The sequence below is a fragment of the Bos indicus genome, chromosome 17 (assembly GCF_029378745.1).
Source record: "Bos indicus isolate NIAB-ARS_2022 breed Sahiwal x Tharparkar chromosome 17, NIAB-ARS_B.indTharparkar_mat_pri_1.0, whole genome shotgun sequence".
Classification (NCBI taxonomy): domain Eukaryota; kingdom Metazoa; phylum Chordata; class Mammalia; order Artiodactyla; family Bovidae; genus Bos; species Bos indicus.
The window spans coordinates 12,054,286-12,072,452 of record NC_091776.1 but is presented as its reverse complement, the minus strand read 5'-3'; the positions used below and the strand labels follow the sequence as shown (position 1 = coordinate 12,072,452).

The following is an 18,167-nucleotide window of genomic DNA, read 5'->3' as shown; positions in this document are numbered from 1 at the left end:
TCACTTCAGCTATAATATATTACAGCTCACATTGTCCTTGGATATCAGGCAGTTTGTAAGGAGTTCACGTTAGGATTCAAACATTTTCTGGTCTTATTTCTTTGGTGTAATTAGCATAGCCTCTCTTTAAAAAGAGGCATTCTTACAAAAAAATTATAAGAAGAGAGTTTAAAAAAAAGGGTTTAAAAATGAAGCACTTCCTCTAGTCTGGCACATACTTTTTTTCTTTTTTCTTGCAGTTTCCTTTTTTCACATTTAAACTTTAATTTAGTTGATTTTTTTTTTTAGTTAACAAGTTGCTCTAACTATATTTATTGGTCGTTTCCACATTGATTTTTTAAATGCTATTTTAAAGAGATATTCTTTTTTTTAAAGAATGAAGTATAATTGATTTACAGTGTTGTGTTAGTTTCGGGTATACAGCAGAATGATTCAGATATATGTATGTATTCTTATTCAGATTATTTTCCCTTATAGGTTATTACAAAAAGTTGAGTACAATTCCCTGTGTTATTGTAGTAGGCCCTTGTTGGTCATCTCTTTTCTATGTAGTAATGTGGCACATCTTTTTTTGATCTTGAGCACTTGCAGTCTGGGAAGTGGGCACCAAAGGTGTCTCAGGGATAAAGGCAGTGTGGGATTCAGTGAGGTCAGGCACAGTCAGAGAGACATCACCTCCTTTTCCTAAATAGCATCTGGATTGAAGCTGCTGTTCCCCGGGACGCGGGAGAGGGCAGGATGGGGGTGCCCGCCGCCCTCACAGGCTGGGCCTGTGCCGCCCTCTGCCTGGTGCCCGGCTCCTCCGCCTTTTCCCACGGGGCTGGCGCGGTGGCCTGTGCGGACATGCGACCCAAGCACATTCCAGCCCGGACTCAGAGCCCCGGGACCCACCACATCACCATCCTCACCGGGAGCTCCTCCTACTCAGCGGGTGCCACGGTTTCAGGTAGGTGTGGAAGAGGCTTTGAGAGACCCCCGACTCCCACCGGGAGCCCCAAGGTCCTAGTGACAAATTCCAAGTTGTGTTTGTCCAAAGCAGGAGTTTCCTGGGCTATAGTTTGGTTTAATCCTAAGAAGAAATTATGTACCCAAGAAAACATGAAATATTTATGGTCTTTTTTTTAGTTTATTTTTTTACTGAAGTATGGTTGATTTACAATGTGATATTAATTTATGCTGTACAGTAAAGTGACTCAGTTCTATATGTATACACATTCTTTTTAATATTCTTTTCCATTATGGTTTATCTCAGGCTACTGAATACAGCTCCCTGTGCTACATGGCAGGACCTGGTCGTTTATCCATTCCGTGTGTACTAGCTTGCACCTGCTAACCCCAACTCCCAGCCCAGCCCTCCTCTACCCGCCCTCCCTTGGCAGCCACAAGTCTGATCTCTACGTCTGTGAGTCTGTTTGACAGTTTCTTTCGTTCCCTCTTTTAGATTCTGCATATAAGTGATATCATATGGTATTTGTCTTTCTCTTTCTGACTTACTGCTGGAGAAGGGGTAGGCTACCCACTCTGGTATTTTTGGGCTTCCCTGTAGCTCAGGTCGGAGAAGGCAATGGCACCCCACTCCAGTACTCTTGCCCGGAAAATCCCATGGATGGAGGAGCCTGGTGGGCCGCAGTCCATGGGGTCGCTAAGAGTCCCACAAGACTCAGCGACTTCACTTTCACTTTCCTGCATTGGAGAAGGAAATGGCAACCCACTCCAGTGTTCTTGCCTGGAGAATCCCAGGGACAGGGGAGCCTGGTGGGCTGCCGTCTATGGGGTCGCACAGAGTCAGACATGACTGAAGCGACTTAGCAGCAGCAGCAGCAGTAGCAGCAGCAGTAGCTCAGGTGGTAAAGAATCTGCCTGCAATGTGGGAGACGTAGGTTTGATCCCTGGGTTGGGAAGATCCCCTAGAGAAGGGAAAGGCTACCCACTCCAGTATTCTGGCCTGGAGAGTTCCACGGACTGTATAGATCATGGGGTCAGAAAAAAGTGACATGACTGATCAACTTTCACTTTCACTTATTCAGTATGATGGTCTCTAGTTGCAGCCATAAATCATGATATACTTGCATCATTAAAATCACATAATGAATCTTTTATTGATATTAATCTTTATAGTAGAAGAGGGTACAAATGGCCTTATAAAATTTTTTTGTCTTTATTGTAAGATATAAATATAGTTACCCTGAACAAACACCCCGTATCAAATATGTGTGAGAAACAGACTGTATACCTCCTTATTTAAAACTAAAGTTATTTGAGGGGTGAAAAGAGCATTTCCTGCTGTTTTAGTTCAGGTGCCTAGAAAAGCAGAGTGAGGACTTGTGTGCAGGTGGTTTATTTGGGAAATGACCCAAGAAGCACTGATGAAAAAGAGAGAATGGGTGAAAGGGGCGTGAAAGAGTGGGTTACTGCTGTGGGAAGTACACTGGGATCCAAGCCCATGATGGCCCTTTGAGAAACCACATGACACACGGTTCTGAATCGTCCCTCAGGAGGATGGAGGAAGGGTAGTCAGTGACTGAGGATCGTCCCCCAGGGGTCCCCTTCCCACCATCCCCCCCACCCCCCCCAACGCACACACACACACTTCAGAATCACTCCTGCTTACCTTGGGCCAAGCTCCCAAGGTGCCAGCTGGAAGAAAGCAGCAAAGAAAGTCACTGGTGTTGAAGATGGTAGCTCAGCGTAGCAGCACACCATCTATTTAGCCACAGGGAACTCAAGCACAGCAGAGCTGCTGGCTCCACTCTCTTTTGATGGATGCTGCCTCTTTAGATGGGAATTAGAGGTGATAAATGGAAATAAAATGGATTCTCTCTCTATGGTTTTGTCCAGTCACGTTGTTCTGTTGGTTAGTGTGGGGATTAAAAAAAACACATAAAATATTATCAAGGTACTCCCTCAAAGAGTTGCATGGTTTACAGTCCTAGCACTTCTGAATGAGTGTCCTAGTTTTTCTGTTGTGCTATCAATACTGGTTATACTTACATGTTTTGAAATTTCTTAATAAGATAGGTATAAAGTAGTGTCTCATTTATAGTTGTTTTAACCATTGTGATTGAGCCTGTTTTATTTTCTGTCTCTGTTGGTGATTTTCAGTTTGGTCATCTCTTTTGTTAATTCACTATAACTCTCTGTATAGTTGCCTGTTGTATCTTGCAGATATCTTTCTCCGTTTATCCCTTGTGTTCTGATTTCTTCTATGCTAAGAATTTTAAGAAATCATTTTTTTCCCATTATGGCTACTGAGGTTTGCTTAGAGAGACACTCCTAACTCCAATATTAAAAGCAAAAACCAAAAAAAAAAAAAACCAGTAAAAAGCCAAACCATTGTTTCTAGTTCTTTCGTGTTTCGTTTTTACATGTCTTTGTTCCAAACAGAATTTATTTGGGGTGTGAAATAGCCCTTCAACCTTTTTTCCCCCTAATGAATTGTTTACTTTCTGGGCACTGGACTGGTTCTAAGCTTTTTGTTTTGAAAAATACTCATATGAAGTTCCCTAGTGCTGCTCCTTCCAGGATGTTGGCCTTGATGGACGTTTTCTGTTGCAGTGGCCGTGAGGAGCAGTCGTGATTTCATGGGCTTCCTACTCCAGGCCCGAAGAGTGTCTGATCATCAGATAGCTGGCACTTTTGTCTCCATTCCTCCTCATTCCAAACTGATAACTTGCTTTGAAGAGGCTGACACAGTCACCCACGCGGACAAGTCCCGGAAGAGAAACCTGTCGTTCGAGTGGCGGGCCCCTGCCCAGCCCGTGGGGAACATCAGGTTCTTGTAAGAGAGTTAAGTTCTGGGTCTTGGTAACTGAACTTCCACTATGAAGGGAGGGGACTTCACACACTTCCTTGGTTCCTGCCTACCCCCCGACCCTGCCCTGCACCTTATAATAAGGACAGGGTCACTGGGACTGCCCTTACTAGAGAGTCTATATAGGTGATGAGTTTTTTAAAAAATTGCCCCCAACTCCATTCTGTGTGATTATTCACGGTCTAGGAGTGTGTGATGTCCCTTGTCCCCGGGCATAGATGCACCTTGGCCAGTCTCTCCAGAAAATTCTCACTAGGGGACAAAAGAGCTGTAGGTGGCAAAGTCCAGAGAGAGCCCAGAGACAGAGGCAGGCAGACAGTGGACACTTGCCGGGCCCGGGAGAACTGCTGACAGCTCTGTGCCGCAGCTTCTTGTCTATCACGTGGGTGTGATCATGACAACGCCCGCCTCATGGGCTTGTGTAAAGTCGAAGAGCCAGTGTGTGCCACGTGCGTGAACCAGTTCCTGGCAACCATCAGCTTTATACAAACAGCATCATTCCTCAATGGCATTGTCCTTACTGGCATTGTCCTTCTTTTCAAACATTCACAGGTACCAAGAAAGTGAATTTGTTTGGTTTGGTTTGGTTTTTAGGGAAGGGTTTGTGTCTCCGTGGTAAGGAATCGCTGCCAATGCAGAAGACACAGGTTCGATCCTTGGGTTGGGTGGATTCCTTGGAGGAGGAAATGGCGACCCACTCCAGTATTCTTGCCAAGAAAATCCCATGGACAGAGGAGCCTGACGGGCTGCAGTCCTTGGGGTCACAGTCCATGGTCAGACACGGCAGAGCACACACCGGCGGTGGTGGTTGTCCTCCTTAGGTTCTTTCCCCCACACCCTCATGTGCAGAAGAGGAGGACGTGCCCAAGGGTGGGGGCATCCAGACCCCAGGCTTCCCCTGCAGGCTGTCCCCTCGGCACTAGGGAATGTGAGCGATGAGGTGTGTGGCCCCCACACATCATGGTCCCTTTTCCATCTCTTCCTGGTGCCCTAACACAGCAAGCAGGACAAGCAAGGAGGAAAACACCCATGCCCTGATGACTCTGACCGCCTGGAAAGGCCAGAACCCACCTGATTGTTGGTGTAACTGGCCCCTGCCAGGACTTTGGTTCCAGTTCAAGGTGGTATATGAAACCCTTGGGTCTGTACAATTACTTGTATTTCTCAAAGCTCTTCCATTTCTAGTTTTTAAATTTTCTTTTTTTGCTTTTCATGTATTACTTTATTTTTTTAATTAATTTTTATTGGAGTATAGTTGCTTTACAATGTTGTGTTATTTTCTGCTCTATAGGAAACTGAATCAGCTACATGTATCAGTCAGTTCAGTTCGGTTCAGTCGCTCAGTCGTGTCCGACTCTTTGCGACCCCATGAATCACAGCACGCCAGGCCTCCCTGTCCATCACCAACTCCCGGAGTTCACTCAGACTCATGTCCATCGAGTCGGTGATGCTATCCAGCCATCACATCCTCTGTCGTCCCCTTCTCCTCCTGCCCCCAATCCCTCCCAGCATCAGAGTCTTTTCCAATAAGTCAACTCTTTGCATGAGGTGGCCAAAGTACTGGAGTTTCAGCTTTACATATATACATATGTATATTTTGGATTTTTGTCTCTTTTGCAGATTTTCTTCCCATTTAGGTGACCACAGAGCATGGAGTAGAGTTCCCTGTGCTGTACAGTAGGTTCTCATTAGTTCTCTATTTTATACACAGTACCAATAGTGTATACATGTCAATCCCAATCTTCCTCTGTTTTTAGACTTACCATAGTAGCTTCTCTGTGCAGCAGTGGAAGTAGATCAGAAGCCATGATCTCCACTGACAGGAAAAGGAGCTGCATCACTTATCAGATGCATCTCTGGGTCCTCACATGCCGTCACCCCAGGATCCTTCCCCACCGTAACATCAACATGTTGATGACCCTTTTACCTGCCCACTCTCTGGGTGACTTCAGCTAAATTCATCACATTTTTATGATTGTCTTCTGAATACTTACAGTGAGAAAAATGGTACTTGCCCCAAATCCCTGCTTTGGTGAAATTTGGGGAAGGATGAATAAGATCAAGTCGGTACAGATGGTTTTTACTGAAGAGAGGCATTATGTATTCAAAATATTGTTTAGACTATGAATGATTTATCTCTCATTTTCAATAGCATTTACAACCCCAATAGGATTATACCATTGTACAACAGAATTTTATAAAATTTTCAGTGAACAGTGTAATTCAATTCACGACACACCAGTAATGGTGAATGAGCACAGCTGAAGATGAAACCTTTGGAGTGGACAGTTCTCAGTCAGTTCAGTTCAGTCACTCAGTCATGTCCTACCTCTTTGTGACCCCATGGACTGCACCACGCCAGGCTTCCCTGTCTATCACCAACTCCCAGAATTTGCTCAAACTCATGGCCGTTGAGTCAGTGATGCCATCCAACCATCTCATCATCCTCTGATGTCCCCTTCTCCTCCTGCCTTCGATCTTTCCCAGCATCAGGGTCTTTTCCAATGAGTCAGTTCTTTGCATCAGGTGGCCACAGTATTGGAGTTTCAGCTTCAGCATCATTCCTTCCAATGAATATTCAGGACTGATTTCCTTTAGGATGGACTGCTTGGATCTCCTTGCAGTCCAAGGGACTCTCAAGAGTCTTCTCCAACACCACAGTTCACAAGCATCAATTCTTCAGTGCTCAGCTTTCTTTATAGTGTAACTCTCACACCCATACATGACTACTGGAAAAACCACAGCTTTGACTAGATGGACCTTTGTGGGCAAAATAATGTCTCAGCTTTTTAATATGCTGTCTAGGTTTGTTATAGGTTTTCTTCCAGGGAGCAAGCATCTTTTAATTTCAGTTCTAGACCGAAATTCTAGAAGTTCTAGAAGGGCAGTTCTAGAAGACACTTTTTAGTCAAAATGATTCTTAATGATTATATTTATTCAGGAGAGTAATTGATTTGTACCTGTTGTCTCCTATTTTAATTATTTGCTGCTGTTGAGCTTTTGTTTCTAAAAAGAATGAAGTTGCCCAAGGGAGTAACACGATCATGTACTTCTTTAACTTTATCATGTACTTCTTTAACTTTTCGTTCGTTCTCTCCTTTTTATTAGGATGGCGCGAGGTATGACTTAAGGAAGACCAAATCCTCCCATCACTCTGCTTTCTTTTTCTACAGTTTGTCTGTAGTTCAGTCATATTTCGTTTACTGGGTGAAGATCGAATCATCTGTCGTGTATCAACAGACACACAGCAGAGCCCATTCTGACAGCCATGTGGAGCCTGGCTCGCCAATGCCAGCCTCTGGGCAAAGGCTGGATAACATGGAAGGAGCCATCCCAGGTACCACTTCCCGCCACACTCACCAGCCTGGTTGGCAGTGTTATTTTCACTGTGCCTTACTTTCACTTAAAAGTGACTCCTGCCAGTTTCCAGTTCCAGGGGCACAAGCTATAGACCGCTGTCTTGGGAGTGTCAACAGTTCCTGGGGACGTGATCGCACAGCTGTGGGTGGGGGCTGGGGGGATTGCTTGCAAGTTCAGAATTCACGGCAATGAACACACTCTGTCCCGCTCAACCTCACAGATGAAGCTGGGCCCTGGAGCGCGGCACTTGAGCTGCAAAATCAAAAAATAGCCACACGCCTCCTCCCACCACCCCCCTCCACCTAATCAATTTCCACAGTATTTTACCCATTTTTCCTGGACCTCTGAGACTAAATGGGGAGCACCAGAAATAATCCTTTCTTTTTCTTTTTAAAATAAAAGCTCATCCAATTTTGATTGTTACTTTCTGAGGTAGGTAGATGGCTCTTTGCAGCTTGGGTTGGAGAACAGAATCAGGCTGTTGTAATGGCAATGGATTTTTTTCCAGGCTCACCACGTGACTTTAGATTCGATTGGTCCATGAACTTCTGAAAAAACAAATAAAAATAGACAATGAAAAAAAACAAACACCTAAGCAGCTAGAGAATGTCTGACCTATCTGAAGATTCGTGGTGAAGTGGAACTTATTTTCATTATTTATTTCTATTTAAGTGCTCTGAACAGGTGCCTTCATAAAGGCATCCAATCACTTGTACAGAAGAGCCAAACTTTAAACCATTTGATCCCATCTTCCTGTATTCTTTCTTTTATTCCAAGCTAACATGATAAGGCCAGCACATGATTTGAATCCCTGACTTTGCTAGTCCAGCAGATCCAGGATCAGAGCCAACCCAGGGCCACCCTCTGCCTATGACCAAAACCTTTGTCTTCTCCCCACTGCCCGGCACAGCTCCTCCAACCTCTCCGCCTAGATGCTCCTAAAAGCAGAGAAAAGCTCTCAGGATCTGAGAGGGTGGCCTTAAGAAGACCTGCAAACCAACATGGGTTTGAAGTCTCCTGTATCACGTTATCAATCATGCAAATGTTGCATTTGGATCCCAAGCATGGGTGGGGATCCCTGGTGGCTCAGATGGTCAAGAATCTGCCTGCAGTGCAGGAGACCCGGGTTCAATCCCTGGCGCAGGAAGACCCCCTGGAGAAGGGAATGGCTACCCACTCCAGTATTCTTACATGGAGAATTCCATGGACAGAGGAGCTTGACGGGTTACAGTCCTTGGGGTCGCAGAGAGTCAGACATGACGGAGTGTTTGAAGATGAACAGGAGTGAAAGTGAGGCTTCAGGAAGACGGGTCCTGTTGATTCTGCAAAGTCTCTCTGATGGGCGACCCTGCTGGGCACCTTGTCCCCCGGGGCTGGCAGACTCCAGTCTGAGCAGCTGCAGGGTCAACACTTGATCAAGTTGCTCATACTCCTTCCTCTGCTCCTGCCTGTCATCCAACCCATTCCTCTACACAAATCCCAGTGCTTCCCAGAGGAAAAACATGTGTGTGTACACGCACATGCATTGGGAGAGGTGTCATTTAACAAATTGGAGTGAATTGCTTTAACTGTAAGAGGACTTCAGTAGGTAAATGGGAATGATGAGTTTTCCCATGGGAAAATAGCATATTGTATTTCTCAAACTTATTTTCCAACAGAGCTCTGGGACTCTTTAGGGTCCTATCTGACCCCACTGGGCATGACATACTTTTATGTCTCCATGTTTGCCTCCTGACATTTCCTTAGACGGAACTGCTCCTTCTGATGAACTGTTTACCTTCCAAGCGGCAGTTCCGATGTCTCCTTTGATCCTTTGTGAACCTCTGCCCCTTGCTTCTTGGTAGGCAAATGTAATTGCTTTCTTTAGCTCTGGTATTAAAGCTCTGACCACACTGTGATTTATAAGGTTGGGCAGGCAGGAGTCTGTCCTCCTAGGTTTTGAGTTCAGAAGCAACCGTTCACAACCTGCATCATCACTTCTGCATCCCCAGCACCCGGGACAAGGCCCAGCACGCAGTGGGTCTGCAGGAAGCATCTGAATGCATTCAGAGTTCAGGCAGGAGTTAAAAGGGTCATGATTTTTGCTAAATTCTGTGTGTCTGTGTACGCTTTCTTTATTTTTCACTTCAGTCTCCCTATTTTTGAGTAATAAAGGCGTAAGAACAAAGTGTCACAGTTTTTTGTTATCATTGTTCAATGCAACCCAGTTAGAGCCCTGGCCACAGAAACTTCTGCCAGCACTGTCTTTGTGAACAGCGTGGTCGCCCTGCTGACCACCGTGGTGAGCACTTAGCGCACTTTGCATCTGAACCAGGCCCTGTGCTCCACGCACCTACATCAGTGATTGCACAGTCCTGCTCTCAGCAGTTCTACGCCCCACAGGCTATTATTGGTCTCATTTTGCAAAGAAGAAACTGACACTCTGGAGGCCTCCGCCTGGACAGGGTATTCAGGAATTGGCAGAGTAAAGAGCTGAAGCCAGACGATGACTCCAAACCTGTGGCTGGCTGTTTGCTGCCCTGTTTCCAATGCTCTGGGCCGTCATGTCTGCTCATCACAGATGGGAGAGGAGACAGGGGAGGGCAGTGATCCCGCCTCTGTCCATAGCAGGGATCAGAGTCCCTGTCATCACGGGGGAAACTTTTAGCATTAATCCCATGGCAAGAAAGACCTAGAGCTTCAAAAAGAAATCTGGTTTTTGTAGGATCCCACCCTTTTTCTTAGCAAGAAGCAGTTTGGGGCAGAAGTAAGAAAACAGAGTGGTCACAGTGGTTTCTATTTTCTCTGGTTGGTGACTGTTAAGAATGCACAAGCCCAGGGACTTCCCTGATGGTCTAGGGGCTGACTCCAGGCTCCCAGTCCTGGGGGTCTGGGTTTGACCCCTCGTCGGGGAACTAGATCCCACATACCGCAACTAAGTGTTTGAATGCTGCAACTAAGACCCGAAGCAGTTAAATAAATAAATCTTTTTTTTTTTTTTAAAAAGGATGCACAAGCCCAGAAGGGCTAGGAGCTTACTCTTTAAGAAAAAAAACAAACAAACAAGAAAAGCTGGGTGCTTAGTCAGGGATTTCTATTGCTGCTTAGTCAGGGGTTTCTATTACTGAGCAGATGATCATTTTGTGAGTGCTAAGTCGCTTCAGTTGTGTCCAACTCTTTGTTACCCTGGACTGTAGCCCGCCAGGCTCCTCTGTCCATGGGATTCTCCAGGCAAGAACACTGGAGTGGATCGCCATGTCTTTCTCCAGGAGACCTTCTTGACCTGGGGATCGAAGCCCCATCTCTTACGTCTCCTGCATTGGCAGGCAGGTTCTTTACCACTAAGGCTATCTGGGGATGCTCCAGACAATCTTTAATTGGTGCTTCTGAGTGGTTCACACTTGACGGTCTGTCCTCAGGCACCTCAAAGACTCGGGCATTCAGCCCATGGTCCTAGCTGTGTGCTAATCAACACAAGGATGATTTCTCCCTCTTTCTTTGCAGTGTCTCTGGGCCTCCACTTGGCTCCCAGTCTCCCCATCACCCTTCTTCAGCAGCGCACAGATGTCTCTGCTACAGCCGTAACTGGAGCTGGAGAAGAGGACAGTTTAGATCCTGTTCCCATCAGTGTTGGGGTGACAGAGTTCCTCGGGGCTGCAGAGACTCCATTCCAAGCATCTTCACACACAGCTGCTGTAGTCAGCGATGGCCATCACCCCAGCAGGGACAGCAGCCCAACCCTGGAACCATCCCTGGAACCATCCCTGGGTGTCCGGGGTCTGGAGAGGCTTGTGGCCCTCAGGGGCTTCTCCGCAGAGAGCTTCGCTTCCGGCTTCAGCACCTGCCACAGGTGATTGATCAGGGGGTAGGCCATTAGGGACAGGTGGTGGGGTGAAGCCAAACACAAGGGTGCCAAGGAAATGTAACCTTCCTGCTATCAGACGGAAAAAGATCTCAACCGTATTTGCTCTTAAGTGCATGAGAAGCACTCATTGCAGAAGGGCTGGGTAGGTAGATTATCTTGGGAAACTGCTGTTTTGGCTGAGGTCTCTGAGATGCTGCTATAAATAAAATATAAATGTAGGTTACATATTTAGATAAGTAAAATTATAAGTATATACTATATAAGGTATATAAATCAATACAAGGATTCAGTGGGTCTTTGCTGCCATCCTCACTCGCCTCCCTCTCCATTCCCTCTGCAGCCCCGGACTGCAAACTCCAGTATTTCCAAGAAATATAATGTTATCAGTATACACAACAGTGATAGGAAGCATAGCCTTTTGATTATCATACTAAGGGAATTAAGTCAGACAGAGGAAGACAAATATCATATGATATTGCTTATATGTGGAATCTAAAAAAACTGATATAAACAAACTTATTTACAAAACAGAAACAAATTCACAGACTTAGAAAATGAATTTATGGTTACCAGGGGTGAGGGGTGAGGAGAGGGACAGATTGGGATTTGGGGATTGACATGTACACACTGCTGTATTTAAAATAGATAACCAACAAGGACCTGTTGTATAGCACAGGGAATTCTACTCAATATTTTGTAATAATCTAAATGGGGAAAGAATTTGAAAAGGAATAGATAGGTGTATAACTGAATCACTTTGTTGCATACCTGAAGCTAACACAACATTGTTGATAGACTCTGTGTGCTGTGCTGTGGTTAATTGCTCAGTCATGTCTAACTCTTTGGGACCCCATGGACTGTAGCTTGCCAGGCTCCTGGGGATTCTCCAGGCAAGAATACTGGAGTGGATTGCCATGCCCTCTTCTGGGGGATCTTCCCAACCCAGAGATAGAACCCAGGTGTCCCACATTGCAGGTGGATTCTTTACGGTCTGAGTCAACAGGAATACTGGACCGAGTAGCCTATCCCTTCTCCAGGGGATCTTCCCGACCCAGGAATTGAACCGGAGTCTCCTGTATTGCAGGCGGATTCTTTACCAGCTGAGCTACCAGGGAAGCCTGTTAATGGACTCTACTCCAATACAAAATAAAAGTTAAAATAAACAAGTAAAGAAATTCCTAAAGGAAAAAACAAACAATAAAACATGGAGGCAAAGTAGGTAGGCAGGGAGAGAGATAAAATAAGATTAGTCATGAAGTGATAATTTTTGAACCTGGGTGGTACATATCTGGGGGTTCATTACATTATTCTACATTTTTATTCTGAAGATTTTTATAATAAAAGGTAAGGAAAAAACCCAAATACTCAGTGACTCCTTCTCGGCTTTTTTTCTCTTCCTTTTAGGACTCAGAATGATCCAAGCTTTGATTCACTGGAAACTTGTCTGCCCTCGGATAGGGATGAACAGGTAACAGCCACGCTGTACACAGGCAGTGGGTATGATATTTTTGATCCCAGAGTGGGAAGTTCCACACTAGGTGATCATAGCTATTAGACTAGTAACCAAAATCGGTGAGAAGGAGGCCAGGGTGTGATGTATACACAGCATTTTTTTCTCAATCAATACCAGCCTTTCCATTATCCACAGTGTCTCTGAAGTTATTGGCAATTACAGAAACTGGTGGTTTTCCCAATTACAGATCACTGGTGGTGATATGTTTTCCCACTTAGCTTTGGTTAATAATTCCTCTCTCCTCTTCCCCCACCATCTCCTTTATAACATTGGCCTCAAAATACCATGTATGGTCCCAGAGGTTAGATCAATGGGCAGTATAAAATATACATGGTCAATGATTTACTGTTTCTTTGAAGTCTTAAAAGGAACACAAAATAAAACATGGTATAATATCCTTACTCAAATTTATAGGAGCCTATAGCAAGCTTCAGTGGTCCTTTTTGCGGGGGTCTTAGCATCAAAAGACACACTCAGAGCTTTCAGCCGTTGGAGATGACGGTCACCTATATCGTCCTGGACCCTCTAATAGGACCTTGTGTTTATGGGACCTCCATGCTGTCTTGGGGGGGTTTCCATTAGTCTCCTTGTCCCCATCAATAACAAGTGCATATTTATCTGCTTGGATGTTTTCCTCTGAGCTCTTTTAAGAGCAGGCATGAGGCTGGGTTTTCAGCTGCTGCCTGGGGTTCTTTAAGGAAGTTGGGGTAGTTGCAAAGTTCAACAGCTGCTTGGAGGGAAGACTAGCTTCTTTGATTTTTCTTTTTCCCTTTGCTTTTCTAGGACAAGATGAAGGCCTCTAATAGGACAGTGATGAGGCCTCCTTCTTACACTGTCCATCTCCCCCATCCTCACCTCTGGTCCTCCAGGGCACTCACTGGACATGGGGCCGGGGCAGCCCAGCCAACTCCTGCCCTCCACACCTCTGCCACCTCCAGGCCCACCACTGCTGATGGCCAGTTAGAGGCATCAAGACCCTCTGCCAGCTTCCTGCCTCGGTCAAAGCACAAGGAGCTCGGAGTGGAGGAGGGCAATGGAGCGGCTGGGGTGGGGGACCCCAGGAAGACCAACCTAAGACCTGAGCTCGGGCAGGATGGAGCCAGGGCCCCATGGGGGATCCAGCTCAGGACTCCGCAGCTGGGTATCCTGCTCTGCCTCTTGGCCGTGCTGGGCATGGCCGTGGTTGTTGGCTTTCGTTACCTGCACGCCCAGTCTTGCCGCAGGCAGATGGAGGTGTCCTTTTGTGAGCCTGCCGGGGATGCGGTTGCCACGGTTGACGGTGGTGAGACCGTGCACGTCCGGAGAATTGGAGACAACAGTTTTGTTTTGGTCGAAGGGGAATGCAACTGGGTTGCTCCCTCTGTGGGCAGCAAGAAAACAGTCCTCTGAGAAAATCGTGGTCCCAGGCCTCTCTGGGTTCCCCCTGCATCCTGTAGAGAGTCTCAGCCAGAACAGACCTACTGAGAATAGTTGATGCGAACAGCGATTCACTGTGCACCCACCCCCCACCCCTGTCAGGGAGCAGTTAGTAGAGGAAGCAGCACAAGGACCGTTCTATCATCAGAGGGAATTCTTCCCCAGCTTTGTTGTCTTAACATCTGTAATTTAGCTGCCTTTTTTTTTCTTCTCGCAATTAGACGTTCTGTTTGAAGACTTAAACCCAACACAATGAATATTGTATAACCTGCTCATTAACTAGACTCCTGTGGCCGCCGAGCTTCCTCCGTTGCCTTAAGGAACCTGCAGAAATAGAACTTCTGTCCCTCCTCAGCGTTATCAGCCTCATCCCTCTAACTCTTTGAAAAAAACAGCAACGGCGGAGTTGTGTCTCCTTCAGCCCTCCCTTTGCCTCGCCAAGCCACCCCCCAGAGAAGTCTTGTTTTTCCAAACCAGAGTTCAAAGTTGGCTCTGATGTGGTCGACTGGGTGAGTGCAAAGGTATTTTGCCTTCCAGGAAACTCAGACATGTGGCAAATCTGCCATGGAAATTGGTCAAAGGCAAGGAAGATTTTAGAGAGTTTGATTGGCACATCTGTGGAGAAATGTACATGCAGCACGAGGCCTTAAACCCGAGAGAGGGGTAAGCAAACCTCCTTTTCAGGTGTAAATGGATCTGAGATCTCCCATCCATTTACACTTGATGAGAGACTAAGTAGCCCACCAACTAGCAGACTTCTTGCCTTTGCCAAAGGTCAGGCTGAAAAATAAATGATAATACCAGCACAGTTTTAAGAGCCTTTATCTGTTTAAGAAAGCATGATGGATGGAGACCATTGTGACTTTATGAAGATCACTTTGATTTAGCAAGAGTTCCATAGATACCAAATGGGTTCGAATAAAACTCTTGAATATGGTCACCTAATATAACACATGAGAATTAGCTGCCTTTTCAGAGGTAAACCTACTAGAGAGTCAAGGTCCATTTTAATGTGGAAACAAAAGCACTATAAATTTGGAAATGATATTTCCTGATTGAGTAGCTAAATTGTGTAGGTTGTGCCAAGAACTGTACATATATCCTCACATTGAGCTCCTAAAAGAACTTCATGAGGAATAAGTTCAGTAATTTGTCAAAGAGAAAGAGACATTCGTGACATTGCAACTCAATAACAACAACAAAAAAAATCAGGTGTGTAGGAAAGGGCTACTTCTGTTTCCAGCCTGTTAGCTCGCTGGGCATCAGCTCCAAGACTCCATCCTCCCAGATTCTAGCGTAGACACATCTGTCCCTTGGCTTCAGGCAAGTACCTCAACGGGCACACAGAGACCTCGGAGCATGTGCGTGTGCTAAGTTGCTCCATCCTGTCTGACTCTTTGCGACCCCATGGACTGTAGCTGGCCAGGCTCCTCTGTCCATGGGATTCTCCAGGCCAGAACAGTAGGGTGGGTAGCCATTCCCTTCTCCAGAAGATCTTCGCAACCCAGAAACTGAACCCTTGTCTCCTGCATTGCAGGCAGATTCTTTACTGTCAGAGCCACCAGGGAAGAGACCTAGATGATTGTGTTCATAAATGGAGGTATTCTAGAAATGCTGTGGAGAGAGACACCTGTACTGCACTCCTATGGGGACCACAGAAATCCATCCCACATACCCCACCCTCCCCAGAGATGCCCTCTCCCCAAGATTCAGACAAGACATCTCACTAGTGGGGAACTCCCATCTGGCCACGTCACATCAGACCTGGGTGCATCACATATACACTCCCTTCCAGATCTTTCCTGTCCAAGAGGATATCATCCTGTGGGAAAAGGCTGTTTTGCTTATCCCTTACTATGAAATGAACTATCCCTTAACTCAGTGCTTTGAAACTGCCTACTGCTGATGGTCTCATGTGGTGCTGGGGTTGCCTGGGCTCAGTTGGGCAGTTCTTCTGCTCGGCATGTGGTCCAATGGGCTGGAATATCCCAGGTGACTCACGCAGGGTGCTGGCAGTTCGTGCTGGCTGCCAGCTGGGCACTCACTGGGTCCATTGATGAATATGAGAAACAGTTTGCATCTCTGTTTTGTGGCTTCCTACTACCTGGTGGCTGGGTTCCCAGAGAGCGTGTCCCAGGCTGACAAAATCAGAAGCTGGGCTCTTGGAAGGCCTGGCCTGGGAAGTAACATGGTTGCACTCCTGTCATGTTCTGGTGGTCACACAGCAGGTCACAGTGATTCACAGACCTCATTCTTCCAAGGGAAGGGCAACAGATTCCCACTTTTCAAAGAAAGAAGTGAAAAAAGGAGTTGAAGATGTGTTTAACTCACTGCACCGCCGATTAGACTGCTGACCTGCCACAGGGCTGGCATAGGAGGACAGTCTGCTCATCTCCAGGATATGCCGTGGGTCACCCTCCCGTCAAAGCCTCAAAGGGGCTAAGGGAAGCGTCCAGGTTTTAGGATTCGTTTTTTGGCTGTGCCTTGAGGTTTGCAGGATCTTCGTTTCCTGAGCAGGTATTAAACCCAGGCCACCAGTGAAAGTGCAGAATCCTAACCGCTGGATTGCCAGGAATTCCCCAGGCTCTAGGGTTTAGGCACCTCTTCCCCTGGCTGGGAACCCCACGTCAGGCACGCTAGTGAATGTGCGCAAGAGCCAGCCAGGCCTCTGAGCCTCCGCTTCCTCGTCAGAGATCAATGGATCACAGAACGATTTACCTCTTCTGGCTGTTGTGAAGATTAAACACATGTTAAGTACTTAGCAGTCTCTAACTAATCGACTTGTTATTGTTATCAAGGTCATTCTGCAGCTGCAGCACTATCTTTAAATCTAGTCCATTTAAAGAAATCCTGTGGCCACCCAAACCAAGATCCAATCCACGACAACTCCTCCCGCTGCGGCCCCACTGCCCCAGCACAGCTGATGGTGGTACCACTTCTTTGGTTGTCATGGCAGCCACTGGCCACAGTTCCTGCGGGGGGTCAGACATTATTGCTGAGACATTCTGAGTAAACTCTTTTTTGGCAAAGGTGGCTGGAGTCTCCAGGCCTGAAGTCAGGACACATAAAACCCCTCTGTCACAGTGATCTTTAAGGTCCTCTAAGCCTGACTTCAGAGAAACCCTAGAGAGGAGCGAGTAGGAAGTGTTGACTTAACCTGAAGCTACTAACTAGAGCACAAAGCCCTGAGAAGTTAGGCAGAGGACTCCAATGCAGCATCTTAAAAAGAGCCGTTTTTGTTTTGTGGAAGCAGCTACAGAATTGTTCAGCCAACCACTTCTTGGAGGGGAAGGCGGTTTGGGGCTAAACACACATTTCAGGGATAATAACAGAAAAACAATTGCTGAAAACTCTATTTTAAACAAATGGTTTAACATCTATTGTGCTAATTTCATAATCACAGATCAGGAGTAGGGGTGGATCTTAACCTTTTTACATCCACAAACTATTTCTGATATCTCTAATTAATTTCTCCCCTTGGATACAATGATTTTGGAAAATCACAACTTAACGTTTAACCGTAGCCTGGCTGAGCTTGCTCACTGTCAAGGCTGTCTGGATTAATTTGCTGTTACAATGTTTGTTTTCTTTTTTAGAAAAATTCTAATTAACAACAACAAAAAAAATGGGTCAACAAGCCAGTAAATATTTAAACAAGTGTCACGTTTCATTTGAAAAGTTGTCTGAAAAGAGCTGGCAATTTATGAATAAATTATAGATAGCATACCCTCTTCCAGTCTTGGACTTCCGGTATTAAAAAGAGATCCCAGTCTTTCTGGAACGCAGGCTCTGTGATTTGACTTCACACCACTCCAAACTACCCCCCCCTTCTAAAAATGGTGCGTGGCAAGGAATTTCTCCTATCCAAGTGAAATGAACTTGCATCCATTTGCTTTATTAAGCTTGAGAATTTCTCCCTGCTTTCAGGGAGCTATTCAGAACTCAGCTCCATCTGGCCTTTGCTATGCTATGCTATGCTAAGTCACTTCAGTCGTGTCCAACTCTGTGTGACCCCATAGACGGCAGCCCACCAGGCTCCCCCGTCCCTGGGATTCTCCAGGCAAGAACACTGGAGTGGGTTGCCATTTCCTTCTCCAATGCATGAAAGTGAAAAGAGAAAGTGAAGTCGCTCAGTCGTGTCCGACTCTTAGCGACCCCATGGACTGCAGCCTACCAGGCTCCTCTGTCCGTGGGAGTTTCCAGGCAAGAGTACTGGAGTGGGG

General features: G+C 46.1%; 1 protein-coding gene across 1 annotated transcript; it reads left to right on the top strand.

Moving 5' to 3' along the window:
- The first annotated feature begins 443 nt into the window (after positions 1-443).
- On the top strand, positions 444-17,403 carry REELD1 (reeler domain containing 1). The gene is made up of 6 exons (XM_019977003.2): positions 444-946; positions 3,556-3,778; positions 6,985-7,148; positions 10,655-11,000; positions 12,420-12,483; positions 13,312-17,403. Exons 1-6 carry the CDS (start codon positions 739-741, stop codon positions 13,915-13,917), a joined length of 1,611 nt encoding a protein of 536 aa, XP_019832562.2. The 5' UTR covers positions 444-738; the 3' UTR covers positions 13,918-17,403.
- The last annotated feature ends 764 nt before the right edge of the window (positions 17,404-18,167 follow it).